The 20780-nt window shown below is 36.0% G+C and overlaps 2 protein-coding genes across 2 annotated transcripts in view; one reads left to right on the top strand and one right to left on the bottom strand.

The window, feature by feature from the left end:
* The window catches only part of acsf2 (acyl-CoA synthetase family member 2), a 28192-nt gene extending 9550 nt beyond the window's left edge, over positions 1 to 18642 (top strand). The window contains exons 8-16 of the mRNA XM_016234723.1: positions 43 to 194; positions 831 to 922; positions 1055 to 1131; positions 16358 to 16465; positions 16554 to 16705; positions 16807 to 16948; positions 17429 to 17539; positions 17908 to 17976; positions 18372 to 18642. Of these exons, the coding sequence (XP_016090209.1) occupies positions 43 to 194; positions 831 to 922; positions 1055 to 1131; positions 16358 to 16465; positions 16554 to 16705; positions 16807 to 16948; positions 17429 to 17539; positions 17908 to 17976; positions 18372 to 18422 (954 nt within the window). The 3' untranslated portion in view covers positions 18423 to 18642. The remainder of the gene's footprint in view (positions 1 to 42; positions 195 to 830; positions 923 to 1054; positions 1132 to 16357; positions 16466 to 16553; positions 16706 to 16806; positions 16949 to 17428; positions 17540 to 17907; positions 17977 to 18371) is intronic.
* chad (chondroadherin) lies at positions 3699 to 9181 on the bottom strand. Its single transcript, XM_016234725.1, has 4 exons — positions 8276 to 9181; positions 6484 to 6647; positions 5905 to 6056; positions 3699 to 4161 (listed from the first exon to the last, which is right to left on the bottom strand). Exons 1-3 carry the CDS (start codon positions 9059 to 9061, stop codon positions 5909 to 5911), a joined length of 1098 nt encoding a protein of 365 aa, XP_016090211.1. The 5' UTR covers positions 9062 to 9181; the 3' UTR covers positions 3699 to 4161; positions 5905 to 5908.
* Positions 18643 to 20780: the final 2138 nt, after the last annotated feature.

Genomic DNA, 20780 nt, shown 5'->3' with positions numbered 1-20780 from the left:
CACATGCAGTATGTGTAATATTTAACCTTGTTCTCCTTATAGAAGAATGTGCGAATCTGCTTGCCGGTGCCCATGTATCACTGTTTTGGCTCGGTGGGTGGTGGTATGGTCATGGCTGTGCATGGCATCACATTGGTTTTCCCATCCACCGGGTATGACGGACATGCCAACCTGGTGGCGATAGAGAAAGAGAAGTATGTGGATATTCATGTAAAGTACATTTTTTTAATATACTAAAACAAGAATTGATGTATTGTGAAAGAGTTGCACATCTTTCCTTTGTGATAGAAGAGAATGCTAAATCATTCAAAGGTACTTTGGTGCCTCTTACCTTAGCATTCTCCTTATAGAAGAATGTGCGAATCTGCTTGCCGGTGCCCATGTATCACTGTTTTGGCTCGGTGGGTGGTGGTATGGTCATGGCTGTGCATGGCATCACATTGGTTTTCCCATCCACCGGGTATGACGGACATGCCAACCTGGTGGCGATAGAGAAAGAGAAGTATGTGGATATTCATGTAAAGTACATTTTTTTTAATACTTTTTTTTAATATACTAAAACAAGAATTGATGTATTGTGAAAGAGTTGCACATCTTTCCTTTGTGATAGAAGATAATGCTAAATCATTCAAAGGTACTTTGGTGCCTCTTACCTTAGCCGTAGTGAATTTAAGTTGTTGTGAATAAAAGACACAGGGACATATAAAGAGGACAGTCATGTTGAATTTTGGTAAGGATCAAAGGTCATGTAGTGTACGTCATGCATAACTGGAAAAACATTTGAGCTGTATTTATTTAATGCAATTGGCACAAAATTCACTGTTTACCAGGTGTACGTTTGTGTACGGCACGCCAACTATGTTTATTGACATGCTTAGTCAGCCTGACCTGGCCAAGATTGATTTGTCATCAGTCGAGGGTGGTAAGTCGGTCAAAACCTTTGTAACATCTATTGCTTAATGGAACTTCTGATAGATTACATTAATATTATCAAGCTTTTCATCCTGCACTTTCACCGGTATTCTGCTAAGATCCTTTGTTTTGTGTGTGTCAGGTATTTCTGCCGGGTCTCCTTGTCCACCTGAGGTCGTCCGTAAGGTCATCAATATCATGGGTATTAAGGAAATGGTGGTAAGTAGTTACTCATAATAAAAATTGGATTTGTTTAAACACAGTTCTGTGTATACTGCATGCCAGTATCACTAGAGGGAGATAGAGAATGAATATAAAAGTCACTCACAGTACAGCTCACCTGGTCTAAACATTTATTTTACTATTGTCCTTTTCTGATATGTGATATGTGAAAAGATATGTGCCTTCTTTTGATTCACTCTCCATTCTCGCATTAAATATTCCCCTTATATTTGAATAAAAATGGCTTGGTATTTGTTCAAAATATACATTACCGTTCAAAATGTTGGGGTCGGTTTGTCTTTGAAAGAAGTCTCTTGCTGCTTTCATTTAATCAAATATAAAGTAAAACAGTAATATTGTGTAATATTATTACTACTAGAAATATTTTCTCATTTAATATATTTTAAAATGTAATTTATTCCTGTGATGGTAAAGCTGAATTTTCAGCAGCCATTACTCCAGTCTTAATTGTCACATGATCCTTCAGAAATCATTCTAATTTGCTGATTATTATTTATTATTATCAATGTTGAAAACAGGTGTGTGGCTTAATATTGTTTGTGGATATTATGATACATTCCATGATGCAGGATTCTTTAACATTTTGAACAGCATTTATTTGAAATAGAATGATTTTAAACAATATAGAACTGTACTGTCACTTTTGATCAGTTGAATGCATCCTTCTTTGCTGACTAAATTAAGTTCTTTAAAAATATATTTTTGATTCCAAGCTTATGAATGGTATTGTATGGATAACTGTTAAAGGGATAGTTCAGCAGAAAATTAAAATGTAGGTGTCATTTATTCAATCCCATGTTGTTCCAAACTAAGCTGCTCTCCTCCATAAATGAAGCTGTACAGCTCCAAAAAGAACCATACAAGTAGTCCATATTATTTGCACTATAACTAAAGACTTCCAAAGCCATAATAGCTTTGTGTGAGGAGCAAACTAAAATTTAGTACGCAGAATACAATTATTCCCTAAAAAAATTTCACTTCATGAAAAAGAGAGCATCTTGGACATTCTATTATGAATTACTCATTTTATTTTCCAGAAAAGAAAAAAAAGTCATACAGGTTTTGAGGATGAGTAAATTATGACAGAATTTTCATTTTTGGTGAACTATACCTTTAAGATCCAGGTATGGAGAAGGTAGCAGGATCTGAACAAGTATCTCTTAGTACTATTGTTTTTCAAAGAATATATTGCACAAGAAAAGGTTTTCCTATGAATTAATTAGTAGAACAGTCCATTTCTCCTGTGCATTTGTACCCCTTGTTTCTGGAGAAAGCAGAATGAGAGCCGGCTCGCATTCCACAAGGTTGTAAATGTATCGGGTTACCATGAAACCAGGGTCTTGTTCGGCGTCCTGGGGTGTTACAAAGTATTTGTGAAATCTAGCTAACAAAATATATATTGTGTGTTGGAGTGTTCCAGACGCTACACTATAGTGGTGCTTTAAATGTCTTTTATTGAGCATGAGTACATCACAGTAACAAATTGATAACATTAGACTGGAGAACCTCCATTTGTCTCAATTTTTTTCATTTTACCTGCTCTTCGCAAATCCTCTTCTTCTGGCACCGCCATCACGTCTTGATTTTGATTGGTCGGGCGCATTATGAATTACTCATTTTATTTTCCAGAAAAGAAAAAAAGTCATACAGGTTTTGAGGATGAGTAAATTATGACAGAATTTTCATTTTTGGTGAACTATACCTTTAAGATCCAGGTATGGAGAAGGTAGCAGGATCTGAACAAGTATCTCTTAGTACTATTGTTTTTCAAAGAATATATTGCACAATTTTAGTGCATCCAGTTTTCATTCTCTTAAGAAACCATTACTATAGTGGTGCTTTAAATGTCTTTTATTGAGCATGAGTACATCACAGTAACAAATTGATAACATTAGACTGGAGAACCTCCATTTGTCTCAATTTTTTTCATTTTACCTGCTCTTCGCAAATCCTCTTCTTCTGGCACCGCCATCACGTCTTGATTTTGATTGGTCAGGCGCAGCATTCTTAATGGCTAATCTGTATATTTGGCAACCAATCCTGATCATCCTGTCTGGATTTATTGTGTGATAATGACTAGCTGTGTTATTACTTACGTAGTCTTTACACTGTCTCATTTACCATTTTTATAGCTATAACGAGTCCATGTTTTCCTGGCCTGTGTTGCGTTTGACTTTGGTCAGAGATGTAAAAAAGAGGTCAGGTCAGGTCATATCTTGAATGTGTCAGCTTTAGCCACGGTCAAGGTTTGTTATGTTTGCAAAGCCTTGGAAATTCCTAGCAGAATATTGTAAGATGTTTAAAGCTAAGGATGAACTCAAAATGTTGAAAGAGGATCCTCATGAAGAGCTCTGTTGTAATCATAACCTCATAATGGGAGTATGTCGTGGAAGACCATAGCATTAGAATCAGTAGAATAGACAAGATTCATTCTACAGTGGCCATTTGGTTTGATTTACTCAAAAAGGGTTAAAAAATATGCTGAAATCTGAGAGAAAAAAATAAAACATACAACCTTGAGGAATTACCTGTGCACATTTATACTTCAATAAGGTACAGCCGAGTCTCTAAGTAAATGCTAATCAATGCAAATCTAGTCTACCAATTCTCATTTTACAGAGAAGAGTACTCCTGATTTTTACTGTGGTGTAGGATCTAGTTCTGTGATAATGTTGGATTTATCACCAGGTTGTTTGAGTTAGCATATACATTACCATAACAGTGAACACTGAGAGTTTGAGACATATTTCCTTTGCAGTGTACATGTTTGTGAAACCTCTCTTTGCAAACTCACATAGTTGCTCCTTCAAGGTGTTTGTCAATGTCTGTGAACACATATTTATGCTATTCATGTTATTTAGTATGAATTGAGTCAGCGCATCTATATGTCACACAAAAAAAATTGTGAAATAGGAAATGGACAGTCCCAGTGTAGCAGTCTGCATTGCTTTTCTTTTCTGCACATTGAAGTCCCGACACCTGGACAGGCCTCTTCTCCCTGTCCTCCTGCGGGAACATACAAATAAGATCGCCAAGTTCAGTTTTGGACATCTGATGGTCTGCACATAGTGCCAAAGCCAAAATGAAAACGCACAAATAAACCTTAAAGGACAAAGAGACCAGGAGGAACAAGAAGGATAGGTTGGAAAAACACAGCAGACAGTATTTTACCACAAGGCAGTGACCCAAACCCATATCCTGACCACAATTATAGTATTACCATCCACTCTTTCATGTTGGAAGAGGTAAAAACACTCACGGTTAGCATTAGACTCTTGATTCTCTGTGCAAATATGCAACTTTAGTTTCTCACAGAAGTTACTGGAAGCTAATGTTTTAGGATGAATTGATTATTAGATTATATAAACCATTTAATTACGTTTATGGGAAAGTTGAATACCTAATGTTAAATAATGTTGTTAATAGAGGTACGACCACCAATGACTAAATTGGTAACTTGGGACCAGGTTTCTCCACTCCCAAATCAATGGGATTACCTGTGCTTAAATAATTTCATAACCATTTACCAGAGTTGATCACATATCCCATTGAGCAGGGAATCTCATGAGTATCTCCTGATGAAAGGGTCTTTTATAGAGATTATGGGAGAGCAGTGGTGTCTTGCTCCGTGCACCACAGAGAACCCTTGAGATTAGTTATTTACCTCTTTTCTTAATTTATTTACATTTGCAAATCATGTGGAAAGAGGCTAGTGTTCATACCGACAACTGTGATTAATGTCAAATTGATCATAGCTGGAACTTTAATCCTGTGGTCACATTTACAAGACCTCTGTGGACCACATAAACTTTTTATGGGTCTGGATATTAGAACTCCATTTAGGGTGTGAGTCTCAAACCTGAAAGACTTGGTTGTTTTGTAATGTTGTAATGTAGTAATCAGGATAGCTAGTTATAACTTTGTAATTTGACTGCTGGTCAACTTTGACTTTGATCTTATACTTTTAATTAATTTTAAATTAAATTAATAATTTTACAATAATTTCCCCTTCTGTTTCACAGACAAGGCTTCAGCCTAGTCCCAGACTAAAATATAAGTCTGAGCTGTTTCAACTGAAAGAATCTTGCACTGACTGATCTTAAAATATATCAGTGCCTTTGTTTTGTCTCAAGATGCACATAAGTAATGTTTTTTCTAAGGCACGTTTATAAAAATGACTTAAATGTCCTAATTGAACTATGGCCTAATCCGGATTTAGTCTAAGCCCTGTCTGTGAAACCAGGCCATTATGTTTTAGAACAGTGGTTTTCAAACTTTTGGACTCCCAAGTCTCCCTTGTCCAAGATAATATTTAAAAGCTGATGTACCTCTGCTACTATTGTTGTTTTAAAAATATGGTGACAGTTTAATGTTAAACATTTTTATTTTAAGTGTTGTTTTATTATTAAGATTGTTAATATAGATACATTTAAATAATTGTATTCCTTACTTGCAAGTAATGGCCTTCCTGTAGCTCAGACAGTAGTGCATGACACTAGTAAAACCAAGGTCATGTGTTCGATTCACAGAGAAAGCAAGAACTGATCAAATGTGTACCTTGAATGCAATGGAAGCCGCTTTGGATAAAAGCCAGATGCCATCTAGTAGGCCCTGGCCCCCTGTTATGAACTACTCTACTAGAGGACATTAAGGTAGCCTTTTATATTTAATGTCATTTGTAATGTTTTCACCTTTTTGTTTGCGTTTAGGCTCTAAATTTGTGAGAGTGGAATTAACAGGGCTGCTCACCATCTCAAAGCCGTGCTCCCTTCCTGGCCCTCTTTGTCTTTGCCTTTGCCTTGCAGCGACCGAAAGCAGTGCTGTCTCTTATTTGCTTTCCTTTCTGGCTTCCAGGAGAAGCACAAACTGCATCAGGGTGATGGCGACTCGTGTCCATCCATCTGTACAAGCAAATGTACAAGCATTTATAGTTAATGCCGGCTATTTGCAAATCATTTTTTTACTTAATTACTTATTTCAGAGTGAAACTAGATATTCAGTGAGATAAAGTATATGAGGTGGGACTTTTTTTTGTCAAGAATTGATTGGATAGTAAAAAGTGGACATTGCATAGCAGAAAGAATGCAAATTATTACAACATTGACTAAATAGCTATTTGGCTATTGGCTAATATTATATATTAGCTCTCACAGCCTTAGTGGCGCCAGCATGTTCAAATGATCGTTCTCCATAATATCATGCATTAAGAAGTAAATAGGTTCGATTTTAATTTTATGTTGACTCGAATTAAGCCATGAAGTAAATATGAAAGGCATTTGAAAAGCTTAAATACAGTTATGTTTGAAGTGATCTTTTGTTGTCTCTTACTTTCTGAGGTTTGCTAACTGGCAGGTGCAGCTCCAGGGGTTATTAAACAGAGTGACGTTCTGGAGGGTGCTGAACTCAAGGCTGCTCGGCAGTGATTTTAGCTTGTTGTTCTCAAGATGCAGAGATTTGAGAGCTGTCACTCCCTCAAAGGCAGCACTGGAGAACTTGACAGGTAGAAAGGACAGATATACAGTTGTTTACCATATAAACAGTCGATAACATGCTATAACTCACTGCTTTGTTGAATATCCTTACAGTTAGCATTCAAAGTCACTCTTAATATCTAAAAGAGACTTGTGGAAGCTGGACTGAGGGCTTTTATTCTACATGAAAGGCCTCTCTCATGCTGTCCAATGTGCCAGGTCTTATGTAAACCTGTCCGCACTTTCCTTCCAGCCCTCCATCAAACTTCATAAGCGACTGAGGGCTTTTATTCTACATGAAAGGCCTCTCTCATGCTGTCCTATGTGCCAGGTCTTATGTAAACCTGTCCGCACTTTCCTTCCAGCCCTCCATCAAACTTCATAAGCATATGCAAGACTGCTAAAAACTTCACCCAGGTGTTAGATGTACTGGTCTGCATGGTGTCTGCTTTATAGGAAGACCACGGTTGAGGGGCTTCGAAAGTGTACACACCGTGTGTGTGGGTGTGTTATGTAAGCGTTGAAAAGATGCACTTATTGAAGGGACGTTTTGGAAATTTCCACAAGGCAAGAGACGTGGAGAGTTGGTAATTTGAGGCGATGCAGGATGGATCAATTCCAGCATGGAAGAGTTGTTTTCACTTTTTCTATCTGTCCACTCCTCCATCGACCTGCTCTTCTGCCAGAAATGCCTGAATTGGGTTGAATTGTCCATTCAGGTGAGGCAACTACAGCCTAAAATACTTCTCTTCATGGCCACGGAACACCGTGTCACTATTTACCCGTCTGCTAACCCTTGCTGACCTGTTTACATGGTGCACCAAGTGAGAGGAAAAAACTTGGGTCTCAAAATAACATTTTTCAAGCAAATAGACCCTAAAAATATCCACACGTTAGGGGAGAGTGGTTATTTTTTCCCTTTCCTATCATACAAAAAACACTGACCAACTGCATGGTGGCGATGCTTGTTGATCTGTTTGTGTATATAGAGATCATTTAAAAGAATTAATAATTATATATATTATTTGTGTAAATTGTATTCATTATATAAAATCTAGCTTTATCGATATTTAAAAAATAATAATAAATATAATTTGTGTATATATTTAAAATGTACTTTGCATTTGAGTACATATTTATACTTTGACGTTTTGACTTTGCACTGGTATCGTTCCATATGGAGAGTCTGTTGAAGTCAGATCAAAGACAAGGAAAAGATAAATGTATCTCTTAAACACTTTCTTTAACCATATAGTGTTCCAGAGGGAAATATCCTGCTGACATAGCACATATGCATTCTGACAAAGCACATGTGACCTTTTTAAGGCCTGAAAGTATGACTGGAATGGATCAGGAGGATCTGCTTGAAAGAAAACAGGTGAAAGTCTCCAGCACAGATCTGTCTAGCTGGACTACATTTTACTCCGATAGGGTTGCAGTTCATTAGCATGGCCAGCTCTGATGGGATGTAAAGTTTGTTTGTTAAAGCTAAGCTTACCAAAAACCAAATACAAACATGCATTTACTTTGCCTCAACTTTGGAGACCAGCATTGTGTGGAAAACATTAATTTGGTTCACAGTCAGCATCTTGATTCTCATGATTTATTCTACATTTAAAGTGTTTAATCCTGCAGTTTCACAGACTTACCTTCTCCAGGCTCATGTCATTTAGATGGAGCTTCTCCATGTAACGGCCAAAGCTCCGGAAAGCATGGTCAGGCATGAGGCTGAGAGGGTTTTTGGACAAGTTGAGTTCCTCCACGACACGGAGCTTGCTCATAGCCAGGAGAGGGTAGGTGGACAGCTTGTTACGGTCCAGAGTTAGAATGGCCAGGTTCTCCACATCATCAAAAGAACCAGGCTGTATGGAGCTCAACTCATTGCCACTCATATAAAGCCATCGGAGATCGCTAGCACCTGTGAAAGTACCAGGCTGCAGCTCTTGAAGCTTGTTGTTGTCGAGCTGCAGGATAAACAGGTTGATCATGGGAGAAAAGATGCCCTTCGGTAGGCTCGTAATTTGGTTACCGTCCAAGTAGAGATAGGTCAGTTCGGTCATGTCCTCAAAAGCGCCTGGTTTGATGGTGCTGATCTCATTGTTAGACAAGTAGAGGTAGATGAGCTTCTTCAGTCCTTTGAAAGCCTGGCTGGAGATCTCTTGGATCTGACAGTGCTGCATGTGCAGAGAAATGAGCCCCTTCATCTCGCTGAAGCCCCCGGTTGGGAGATTTCCCAGGTTGTTGCGCTGTAGGTTTAGAAGACGAGTGGCCTCGGATATGCGGGGGATTTTCTTCAGCCCAACGTTGTCACAGATAACATGTTGCAGGTCCCCATGGCAGTGGCACTGGCTTGGGCATTGAGTTGGTGCACCAAAAACAAAGGGGATGCAAACCTGTAGACACACTAGCACCAGTAGGAAGCTGAAACTGTACATGATAATGCTATGTTGATCAGTCCACTGCTTTATGCTGTTGGTCTTCTTTCGCCTTTACTCCAGCAGGAACATATACAGGCAGCAAAAGTGGTCCACACAACCTCAGAGTAAGGAGAGGGAGTGTGTGAGAGTGCAGAGAGAGAGGGCTTGAAGTGAGCATGAGAGAGGGGGAGTCAGAGGAAAGGAGGGAAGAAAGCTGAACGCATGAGTGTTTATAATAGTTTCTTAGTGTTTATAAATATATAGTTATATATAGTTGTGCTCTGAATGTTACATACCCATTGCAGAATCTGCAAGATATTTGTTATAAACAAGCTTATTCATTCGTTTATTTAAGATATGTATTAAAAATTAATTTCAAATATTTATTTATTGCTTATAATACAGCCTTCGCAGAAGCTGCAAGATATTGATTAAAAATAAATTTATTTATTTATTTAGCGCTTAATATATTTATTAAAATAAATGAAACACTTATCTATTTATGTATTTATTGATTTAGTTAGTTAGTTCGTTAGTGTCACGAATCCGGTCCGTGGCTTTCCGGCCGATTACCAGTAGAGGTCACTCTACCATTACATTGACTCTCACACTATCGCTGAAGCCCCCGGTTGGGAGATTTCCCAGGTTGTTGCGCTGTAGGTTTAGAAGACGAGTGGCCTCGGATATGCGGGGGATTTTCTTCAGCCCAACGTTGTCACAGATAACATGTTGCAGGTCCCCATGGCAGTGGCACTGGCTTGGGCATTGAGTTGGTGCACCAAAAACAAAGGGGATGCAAACCTGTAGACACACTAGCACCAGTAGGAAGCTGAAACTGTACATGATAATGCTATGTTGATCAGTCCACTGCTTTATGCTGTTGGTCTTCTTTCGCCTTTACTCCAGCAGGAACATATACAGGCAGCAAAAGTGGTCCACACAACCTCAGAGTAAGGAGAGGGAGTGTGTGAGAGTGCAGAGAGAGAGGGCTTGAAGTGAGCATGAGAGAGGGGGAGTCAGAGGAAAGGAGGGAAGAAAGCTGAACGCATGAGTGTTTATAATAGTTTCTTAGTGTTTATAAATATATAGTTATATATAGTTGTGCTCTGAATGTTACATACCCATTGCAGAATCTGCAAGATATTTGTTATAAACAAGCTTATTCATTCGTTTATTTAAGATATGTATTAAAAATTAATTTCAAATATTTATTTATTGCTTATAATACAGCCTTCGCAGAAGCTGCAAGATATTGATTAAAAATAAATGTATTTATTTATTTAGCGCTTAATATATTTATTAAAATAAATGAAACACTTATCTATTTATGTATTTATTGATTTAGTTAGTTAGTTAGTTAGTGTCACGAATCCAGTCCGTGGCTTTCTCTCTTGCAAATAAAGCCTTGCAGATGGATCTGCACGCTTCCTGTGTTCCCTCCGTTACAGAATACTCGGCCTCACAAGGATCCAGCAGTTTTTCAGAGGAACATTGGCCAGGTATGGACACGGCAAGGATTTTGTTAGCCCTTAGACAGGGCCCGCGATCACTAGAGAACTATGTTCACGAATTTTTAGCCACAGCACACTACTCTGATCTACCAGACTGTCTTTTGATAGAGTTTTTTTGTGATGGCCTTAATCAACCTCTACGATCTGAGCTTACACGCGAGGGTCCACATTCGTCACTGAGTTGTTTTTTGGACTTTGCTTTGTTGACTGTTGACTCTCTATTCACTGTGGGTATCGCGGAGGAACGCGACCCCGCACTCACTCGTGTAATGGCCCCCGCACTAGATTACGCTCACAAAATGGCGGACACAACAGCGCCCCATTATGTGAAAGTTGATCTTCATGAACCAAGTCAAATCACAGTTGATCATCGTGCGTCAAGTCAAGTCACTGCTGATCTCCCTGAGTCAAGTCAAGTCACAATTGCTCGTCATAAGTCAAGTCAAATCACAGTTGATCTGCACGAGTCAAGTCAAGTCACAGCCAATCTTCAAAAGTCAAGTCAAGTCACAGTTGATCGTCATGACACAAGTCAGGTCACAGCTTATCTTCATGAACCAAGTCAAGTCACAGTTGATCGTCATGAGGCAAGTCAAGTCACCGCTTATCTTCATGAACCAAGTCAAGTCACAGATGATCTTCCTGAGTCCAGTCAAGTCACAGTTGATCATCATGAACCAAGTCAAGTCACAGTTGTTGTTCATGAGTAAAGTCAAGTCACAGTTGATCGTCGTGAGTCCAGTCAAGTCACAGATGATCTTCCTGAGCCCAGTCAAGTCACAGTTGATCGTCATGAGGCAAGTCAAGTCACAGCTGATCTTCCTGAATTCACTGATCACACAGCCTTCACTAATCACACGCTCACCTGAGAGCCATTACTCACTCTATTTAACACCCACTCAGTTCCTGTTCAGATCGCCGAGTATTGTCTAGCATTTTTCACTCCCCTAGTGTTAGCTGCCTTACCGAGCCTAGTGTCTTGTTTTTCCTTGTTTTTCCAATTGGATACTGTTCGCCCCTGCCTGGACCTTTGCCTTGTACCTGGATTATCCCTCTTGCCTTGCCATCAATATACCTGTTTGCCATTGTCTGACCTATGCCTGTTTTTGACCACGTCTCTTGCAAATAAAGCCTTGCAGATGGATCTGCACGCTTCCTGTTTTCCCTCCGTTACAGTTAGATATTTAAGTACTGCATATAATACAGTTCTGCTTCTAACTTTACATAGCCATTGCAGAATTTATAAAAAATAAATGTAAATATTTACTTGTATATTGCTTATAATACAGTTTGCTCTTAATATCACATAGCAGTAGCTACATCTGCAAGGTATTTATTAAACATTTGTTTGTTTGTTTATATATCACAGTTCTGCTCTTATCATTACATAGCAATTGCAGATTCTGCAAGATATTAAAATAAATGAAACAATAAACATTAATTAGTTTATTTAAAAAGTGCTTATAGTACAGTTTTGCATCTAACGTTACATAGCCTTTGCAGAATTGTATTTATTTATTTAACCGATGATAAAATAATTGATTTTCTTTAGAACTTCTCTGATGAACCTATTTGATATAACATATTTACATATGGAAGTTATTTCCCTTAACCAGGAAATTAACGTTCTTAGAATTGACAAGACAGTTGACCCTGAGAGGTCAGCTAAATATCTACAGCGGATCTAAAATATTCATAATTAATTATAGCTAGTTATGATTAATTATTCATATTTCCCATGAGCTGATTCGTTACAGTAATAACCATATTTACTGTTCAAATTACTGTTCAAAAGTTGATATACCTCTTATTATTGTGTTTTTTTAATACCTCAAGCATCACTGACTGTTTTTAGTCATTTTGATGTTGTGTGTGAGTCCCTGTTTTGTGCTGGTAAGTGAAATTGTCCACTTGTCTTGACAAAAATCCTCCAGGACCTCTAGGTTCATTGGTTTCCCAGCATGCTTTGCACATTCAAGTTCTCCCCACTATAATTGGCTTTGCAAATTATATTGGAATATAATTCAATACATACATATTTACAAAAAAAAAACTGCAAACACATTGATTCATAAAGAACATTAGCTAGTTATGATTAATTATTCATATTTCCCATGAGCTGATTCGTTACAGTAATAACCATATTTACTGTTCAAATTACTGTTCAAAAGTTGATATACCTCTTATTATTGTGTTTTTTTAATACCTCAAGCATCACTGACTGTTTTTAGTCATTTTGATGTTGTGTGTGAGTCCCTGTTTTGTGCTGGTAAGTGAAATTGTCCACTTGTCTTGACAAAAATCCTCCAGGACCTCTAGGTTCATTGGTTTCCCAGCATGCTTTGCACATTCAAGTTCTCCCCACTATAATTGGCTTTGCAAATTATATTGGAATATAATTCAATACATACATATTTACAAAAAAAACTGCAAACACATTGATTCATAAAGAACACGTAAAAGTATCATAAAATTTGTTGTGTTTTTTTAATACCTCAAGCATCACTGACTGTTTTTAGTCATTTTGATGTTGTGTGTGAGTCCCTGTTTTGTGCTGGTAAGTGAAATTGTCCACTTGTCTTGACAAAAATCCTCCAGGACCTCTAGGTTCATTGGTTTCCCAGCATGCTTTGCACATTCAAGTTCTCCCCACTATAATTGGCTTTGCAAATTATATTGGAATATAATTCAATACATACATATTTACAAAAAAAAAACTGCAAACACATTGATTCATAAAGAACATGTAAAAGTATCATAAAATTTGTCCATTTGACTCATAGTCAGACTTCTCAAGCCATAAGATAAATTTCTCACAATTTAAGTAATTATTCACTAATGATATTCACTATTTTAGTCTATTTGAGAACCCTAGTGACCAGATCATGAAAATCATTTAAAAGATCTGACTCATACAATTCATTAGGAAATTAAATTTTTCCTATGTCGATGCATTGAAAATTTGCTGCATTAACAATTTTGTAATTATACTCGTGTGATTTTTCATCATTTCCAAAAGCCTCATTTGGTGAGACAAAATTTTGATTCAATTTGAAGAAGAAATCTTTTTTTTTTCTTTCTTCCTTAAAAAACATGAAAGGTTCTCAGTGCATATTAGGGTTCAAACAAGTTCAGAGGTCTGAAATGAGATTGTATTTTTAATTTTAGTCTCTCATTTCATAGGCTAACTTGTGTGCAGCCGAATCTCATGAGGTTAAGGTGAGACTGTGTGTCGTGCCAGATATTTCCATTGTTTTTAGTCAGCAGAAGGAGGGAAAGGAGCCACTCCCATGTGGCGGGCCATTTTATAACATATAATCACAGCCAGATGTTTGGCTGGTATCACATCACAACAATGGAAATTGAGGTTTTTCTTTTGTCTGCAGTGGAGGGTTTCATGGAGTGGAGCGGTGCATTCCTCTGCATAAATGTCTCCTTTCATTTTAGCTATGTACAGTAGGCTATTCAATATCAAAAAATCTTTTAAAGAAAATGAAGTGCACTGTGGAATCACCCAGTATTTTTTCCCACATGCTTCAACAAACGCTTTCACAGTTGCACTGAGGTAGCAGCCAAAAAAAAAAGCAGCCAAATGTATTAAACATCATAAGCCCGTCTTTTTAGGCAAGAACCAGACATGGGTGTCATGTAGGCTAAAAAAATGTTTAATGGGACTGAATTTGTATTTAACGTGATTACAATTGAATAAAAACATTAGAAATTAATAATTATATAAAGTCTCCTTTCCACGGTTATTCAAACAGCGAATAAATTATATATAGAAAGTGACATTATCACTAACACTGATCTATCGGAAGTTTAAGCACTTTCAAAAAAACAAAACTATCGTTATAATCTCTGAAGCTGTATACACTGTGAAATTAATCTCTTACTTACATTGTACGTACATCTGCGCTTTGTTGTTTATTATGATTTATGATGGGTTCAGAATTCGGTCAGTGAACGCGCACTCAACAAAACTGATCTGTTTCAACGATGACTCATCTGAACGCCTCTGATTGGCCATTGCATTCTTAAGTTCAACAAAATTGTGTGTGATTGGTTAAAATGCGCAACACTGTAAAAACGCCTAAAATTAAATACGGTGCAACATGAGCAGATCTCAATTGAATGCCGCAATCAAAACTGTCTATTCATATTCACTTTGTTAGCAACAGACGTAATAGATTTGTTTTTTGTCCAATTTAGTGCCATTTTTGCCCCAAGTCCCCTTGGCCAGCCTTACACACGCTCCACCTACTATATATGTGAGCACCTCAGCTTCTCTCAGGTTAGCCGGAATCTAGTGTTTGCTTAACAAATTTAACATTTCATGGGCAAAGTGTTTGTCTTGGTTCTTTCAAGTCCACATTCACACTGGATTGTGCATATACTGCCCAGCAAGTAGCTAGTGTTTGGCTAGTAGTAGCATTAGCTAGATATTGTGGTGAGCAAAGTTTAACACTGAAATACTGGTTATTAAAGATGATGCATACAGTTTTTTTATTGACTTATTGAGCTCAAAAGCTCATGACTCACTTAAAATCACTTAAAATGTTCCTCACAAACATTATAAATGTCTGGCACATCACACGGTCTCACCTCAACCGGTGGCAGCACTCATAATTCAGTTTGGTAAACACTAAATGACATCCTGTGCCGTGATGAGGTTATGTCTCTTAAAGACACTGTGATGTATTGTTTCCAGTGCACATTATCTACTTAGTTTTTTGGAAGATTTGCTTTAGCCTGAAGCGGTACTGTAAAGCAACAACAGCTGGTGTGCCAGTTCTCAGGTGCGCACTACATACCTCACCTGCCTCCCAGGCCTGGCCCATTCAGCTGATTCAGCTGTCTGCTTGCCATTAGGCTAGTTCGTGGAAAAATGTCAGCAAAAGGCCTTTACCACATTCGGCTTTGCAGAAAGAGTAATATAAGCACACTGACTGAAATTTAAACAAGAATTGATGGCATAGAAATCAGAGGTTAGTTCCACAAACCATAACATATACAGTGGAATTCAAAATCTAGGGTTTAAAATATTAATATTATTTTTCCATGTTTAAAATATTATTTTACCAAAAAAAAGTAAAACGAAGACATCTTATGATATTTCACATTAGACTTTTTATATACATTTATTTTTGCTTGATTTATTTTATATTAGTTTATCAGTTCAGTATCATTATATTTGATAAATTATGATAATAAAATCAATTTTTAAATAAAAAAATATATAATGTAATTTATTCATGTAAAATTACATTACATTACAAATGCTAAACTGAAGTATTTTTATTATCAGAAATATTTTATATAAATTATCGATTCAGTGTCCTTTATTTGAAATATAAATACATTTGACAGAATATAAAATAACAAATGAATAAAATACAGTAATAAAATAATACACGATTTAAAAAATATATATAAAATGTAAATTTTTGCCTCAATTAAAAAAATATATATATATTACACTTTAAATAATAAATGTAAGCATTTTCGTTAGTTATCAGATTTATTTTGTTAAATTATCAATTCAACATTTTTATCATAATTATAATTTCTAATAATTATAAAAATTTAGTAAAACATAATAATAAAGTAATACATTATTTAACAAAAATATTTATGTATATAAAATTAAATGACGTTTTACAAATGCTAAACTGAAGCATTTTCATTAGTGTTATTTTTACCGCAATGTAGGTTCTAGACATTCTCACAAAATGTGAACTAGGCACAATCTAAGTTTGAATGTGTATATGTATCTGGTGAAGATCTTCACTCTCTTTTGGAACAGATTGGGTATGGCACAACCGAAAACAGCCCTGTGACATTCTGCGGCTTTCCGATTGACAGCGCGGAGCGAAAGACAGAGACTATTGGATGTATTTGCCCCCACACTGAGGTTCATTTACACACAACACTATATAAAGGGGTCCTGCATGCATATTTATAATCTGTTTTAGCACACTGAGTGGTTGTTTCTCCATTAGGCAAAAGTAGTGAACCCTACTACAGGAGTGATCGTGCCTCTGGGTGCTCAGGGGGAGCTGATGATCAGGGGGTACTGCGTGATGCTGGATTACTGGAAAGATGATGAAAAGACCCAGGAGTGCATCTCAAAAGACCGCTGGTACAAGACCGGGTAAGTGCATTTGATTTTTTTCCCTCTCTAACAAGATATAAACTTTATTCAGGATTCATTCCAAACAGTCATGACTCAGTCTGTTCTGTGATCTGGTACAGTGACATTGCCAGTTTGGATGAGTACGGGTACTGCAAAATAGAAGGACGCATAAAGGACTTGATCATCCGAGGAGGAGAAAACATCTACCCTGCTGAAATCGAACAGTTTTTGCACACACACCCTAAAATTCAGGAAGCACAGGTAAACAATGTTAACCAGAGACATTTATGTACCTTTAGCACTTGATAATATCTAGCGGTTTGATCATTTTCATGAACTATTCCTTTAACCTTTAGTTTATGTTAAAGAAAGAAATATGGTCTACAGTATACTGTTTTTTCTGGTACAAATATCTAAACGATCTAGGCAGATTTGTTTGAGAAGCAAAATTAGAGAAATGATTGCTTCTTTTCTGGAAAATGTATAAAAAATTTAGTAAAATTAGGTAAAAAAAAGAAAAAAAATGAGAAAAAAGAAAACTATTTTACCCCATTGGCAGGCATTTTTTATTGTTTTAATCATGAAGTCAATTCTGATGAAGTATGTCATTTTGCTTCACAAGTAATTGTTTCTTGATTTAAGAATTTTTAGGTATTTGTACTGAAAATCGACAAAATCCAGAGGAAGAGAATCATTTTTTGCAGTTTAGAAAAGCATGTTCTATCTGTGCTTTCCATACAGGTGGTTGGAGTGAAGGATGAGAGAATGGGGGAGGAAGTTTGTGCTTGTATTAGAATCAAGACCGGTCAGGAATGCACTGCAGAAGAGATCAAGGCCTACTGCAAAGGAAAGGTCAGAATATCTGCAGTTTATGCTTTATGCATCCAGGGTTATTATAGTAAACTAAACTAAAACCATAAAAAAAAACATTTTCCTTACCATAGATAAAAACTTTAACTTGGTGTACTAAAATAACTAAAACTAAACTAAAATGATAAAATCCTTTAAAAAAAAAATAATAATAATACAAATGACAAAACCATAACAAAATTATTAAAAGTTTAACTCAAATTAAAATGAAAACAGAAAAACAAAACTAATTCAAAATATTAATAAAAGCTATAATAGTAGCTCAAAAACACTTAAATAACAATATTGTCGTTGGTTCACCAGCACATGTTATGCAACTGCCATTTAAATACTGCTGTTGTTTTTCGCAGATTGCCTATTACAAGGTGCCTCGCTATATAACGTTTGTTCAGGGATATCCTCTGACTGTCACAGGCAAAGTAAGTGATATGAGACAATATGAAAGTTGCTGTTACAGTGGTAATGAAATAATAATAATAATATTAATAATAAAAAATAAACAATTCCTATGATTCATTTAGTCCAGAGAAAGTCATGTTCTGTCAGAATGATCTCTCTTTACTTTGTCACCACTCCTCTCTGCGTCTCTGTGGGTACATCATGTTAAATATGAAGAAAATCTTAAAGTGGTGTTTTCTTGGGTGGATTCACAGTAGTCTCTAGACAGAAGAAATCCAAACAATTTCCCCGTCTGCATGAAACCCACTGAAGTTATTTCAGACATTCGAGGGCTACTGTGACACCTTTGCTTTAAAGAGTTGCTGTCGACAGATTGAACCCTTTAATAGCTGTTACTTTTCTTCATCTCTCTCAGATCCAGAAGCACAAACTGCGCGAACAGGCAGAAAAGCTGCTTGGACTGTGATTGAAAAAGCACCTGTGGTATTTTTTTAAAACAGTTACAAGCAGGACATCAACCTCGGGACATTACGAGTTACTCAAATATATTGAGATTTCATTGTTTTACAAGCCATGTTTATAATTCAACTTTATGTAATGTTTTATACAATGTTGATAGTACCCTGTTATGTTACCATCCTGATTCTAAAAAGCTACCAGTGGCATTTTTACATGTATATGTTACATGTCTATTTTGTGTTTATAATGAGGACTGTTATTATATTTACAGTAATTCAAATGCATGGGATCATTATGATTTTTAAGAAATTACTTTAAATCAAGTATGCATTGAATTGATAAAAAAGACAGTAAAGTACTTTTTACAGTACATTATTTTAAAATAAGTGTAATATCATTCATTTACAGAGTTATTAATCATGTTGGTGATTTTCAATGCTACAGCTTCAATGTTGTTGAGATGCTGATATATCTTTTTGCCCAAAATTTAAAAAGACGGTAATGAATGTTATACTTTTGAAAAATCCTGCCTAAAGGGAGCAAATAAAGTGAAAACAAAAGCGGGCCCAAAATTGATCCCTGAGGCACACCGCAAGTTAATAGTACTAGTACAGAAGTAGAAGAAAAATTCCCAACCTCCACCGAAAATTTTCTATCACAAGGATTTAAACAATTTCAATGCAGTACCTTGAATTCCTACACAACCGCTCAAACTTTCAAGTAAAATGGCATGGTCAATTGTGTCAAAAGCAGCACTGAGGTCCAAGAGTACTAGAATTGCATAATTTCCTGAGTCCACAGCTAACAAAAGATCATTCAGCACCTTCAGCAAAGCTGACTCTGTACTATGATGTTGTCTAAAACCTGACTGAAACTTTTCTAACAAATTATTCTCACTTAAAAATACAGTCAATTGATGGAAGACAGCCTTTTCCATCACTTTCGATAAAAATGTCAAAAATTTTCAATGCTACAGCTTCGATGTTGTTGAGATGCTGATATATCTTGTTGCCCAAAATTAAAAAAGACTAAATAAAAATTCCCGTTTAGAACATATCCACAGTGACAGAAGAGATTTTAGTTTGTTCTTCTATTCTTGAACACCCTTTTTACTGCTGTGATATGTTTGGATGTTTCCAATTAGCCTTTCATTGAAAAATAATAATATTTATCCCTTAGTTTTAGAAAATACCCTGTTTTTTTTTAGAATATATTAAATCCCCTTTTTTCTGACATAGTGGACATGGTTATTTTGGTGGGTAAATACCACATTTACACATACAAATGGAAGAAATGTAAACCCTATTTACTATATTTCATAAATTTTGTGAGAATATTTCAAAGTTTGCTTACAAATACTTTAAAGAAAACTAAGTACAACCCTAATTCTAGAAAAGTTGGGACGTTTTGTAAAATGATCAAATCTGTGATTTGTTAATTCTATTTTACACACAAAGAAAAGATTTCCAAAGTTTTCACTGACCAACTTAAATGTATTTTGTAACAAATTTTTATTTTGAAGTCTGCAAAACACTCCAAAAATGTTGGGACAGAGGCAAAATAAAAGTGAAAAGGTTATAGAATAACCAAATAAACTGTTTTGAAACAGTTCACAGCAAGCAGGTGAATTGGTAATAGGTGAGGGTATCATGTTTGGGTATAAAAGGAGCTTCTCAGTCTTTGCAAGCAAAGCTGGATCATGGCTCAAAATATGTTTATATTAACAAAATAAAATTAAGTTGGCCAGTGAAAACATTGGAACTTTTTCCTTTGTACTTCAGTCAATTAAATAAAGATTAAACAAATGACATATTCTTGATTTTATGGCATTTCACAAAACATCACAACTTTTCTGGAACTGGGGATGTAGAAAGATGGGATGCATATGCTCCTCATTTTCAAAATAGTTACTATTTTAGTGCTGTACTGATTTATATATTTGTTATAGTCAATTACATTTCAAAACTTGCGGGTTTTTTTCAGTGTGGTGTCCCAGCTATAATAATAATAATAAGAAGAAATATTTCTTAAGCAACAATCAGCATGATTTCTGAAAGATCATGTGACACTGAAAGCTGGAGTAGTGAAGCTTAGCATGAGAGGAAAACACATTTTAAAATATATTCAAATAGAAAGAATTTTTTCAAATGGTAGATTTACTGTTTTTACAGTATTTTTTAAACAAACAAATGCAAACTCTTTTTTATTAATCCATTAACAAATCTCACTGACCTTTTTTAATGGTAGTGTATATTATAGGCTGTATTTTATTTATAATATATAGGCCTATTTCAAAAGCATGTATTAAAAAATTTTTTTTAATATATATATATATATATATATATATATATATATATATATATAT

Source organism: Sinocyclocheilus grahami, unplaced genomic scaffold (genome assembly GCF_001515645.1).
Source record: "Sinocyclocheilus grahami isolate Dianchi unplaced genomic scaffold, SAMN03320097.WGS_v1.1 scaffold457.1, whole genome shotgun sequence".
In the NCBI taxonomy this organism is placed as follows: Eukaryota; Metazoa; Chordata; class Actinopteri; order Cypriniformes; family Cyprinidae; genus Sinocyclocheilus; species Sinocyclocheilus grahami.
Note: the sequence above shows the minus strand (reverse complement) of the source record. Positions and strands in the feature narration are given on the sequence as shown.

Coding starts and splice junctions, on each gene's coding strand:
- chad (XM_016234725.1), bottom strand. CDS start 9,061: ATGTACAGTTTCAGCTTCCTACTGGTGCTAGTGTGTCTACAGGTTTGC. Junction 6,648..8,275: donor ATGACATGAGCCTGGAGAAG/GTAAGTCTGTGA, acceptor CTACCTGTCAAG/TTCTCCAGTGCTGCCTTTGA. Junction 6,057..6,483: donor CAGTTAGCAAACCTCAGAAA/GTAAGAGACAAC, acceptor TTGCTTGTACAG/ATGGATGGACACGAGTCGCC.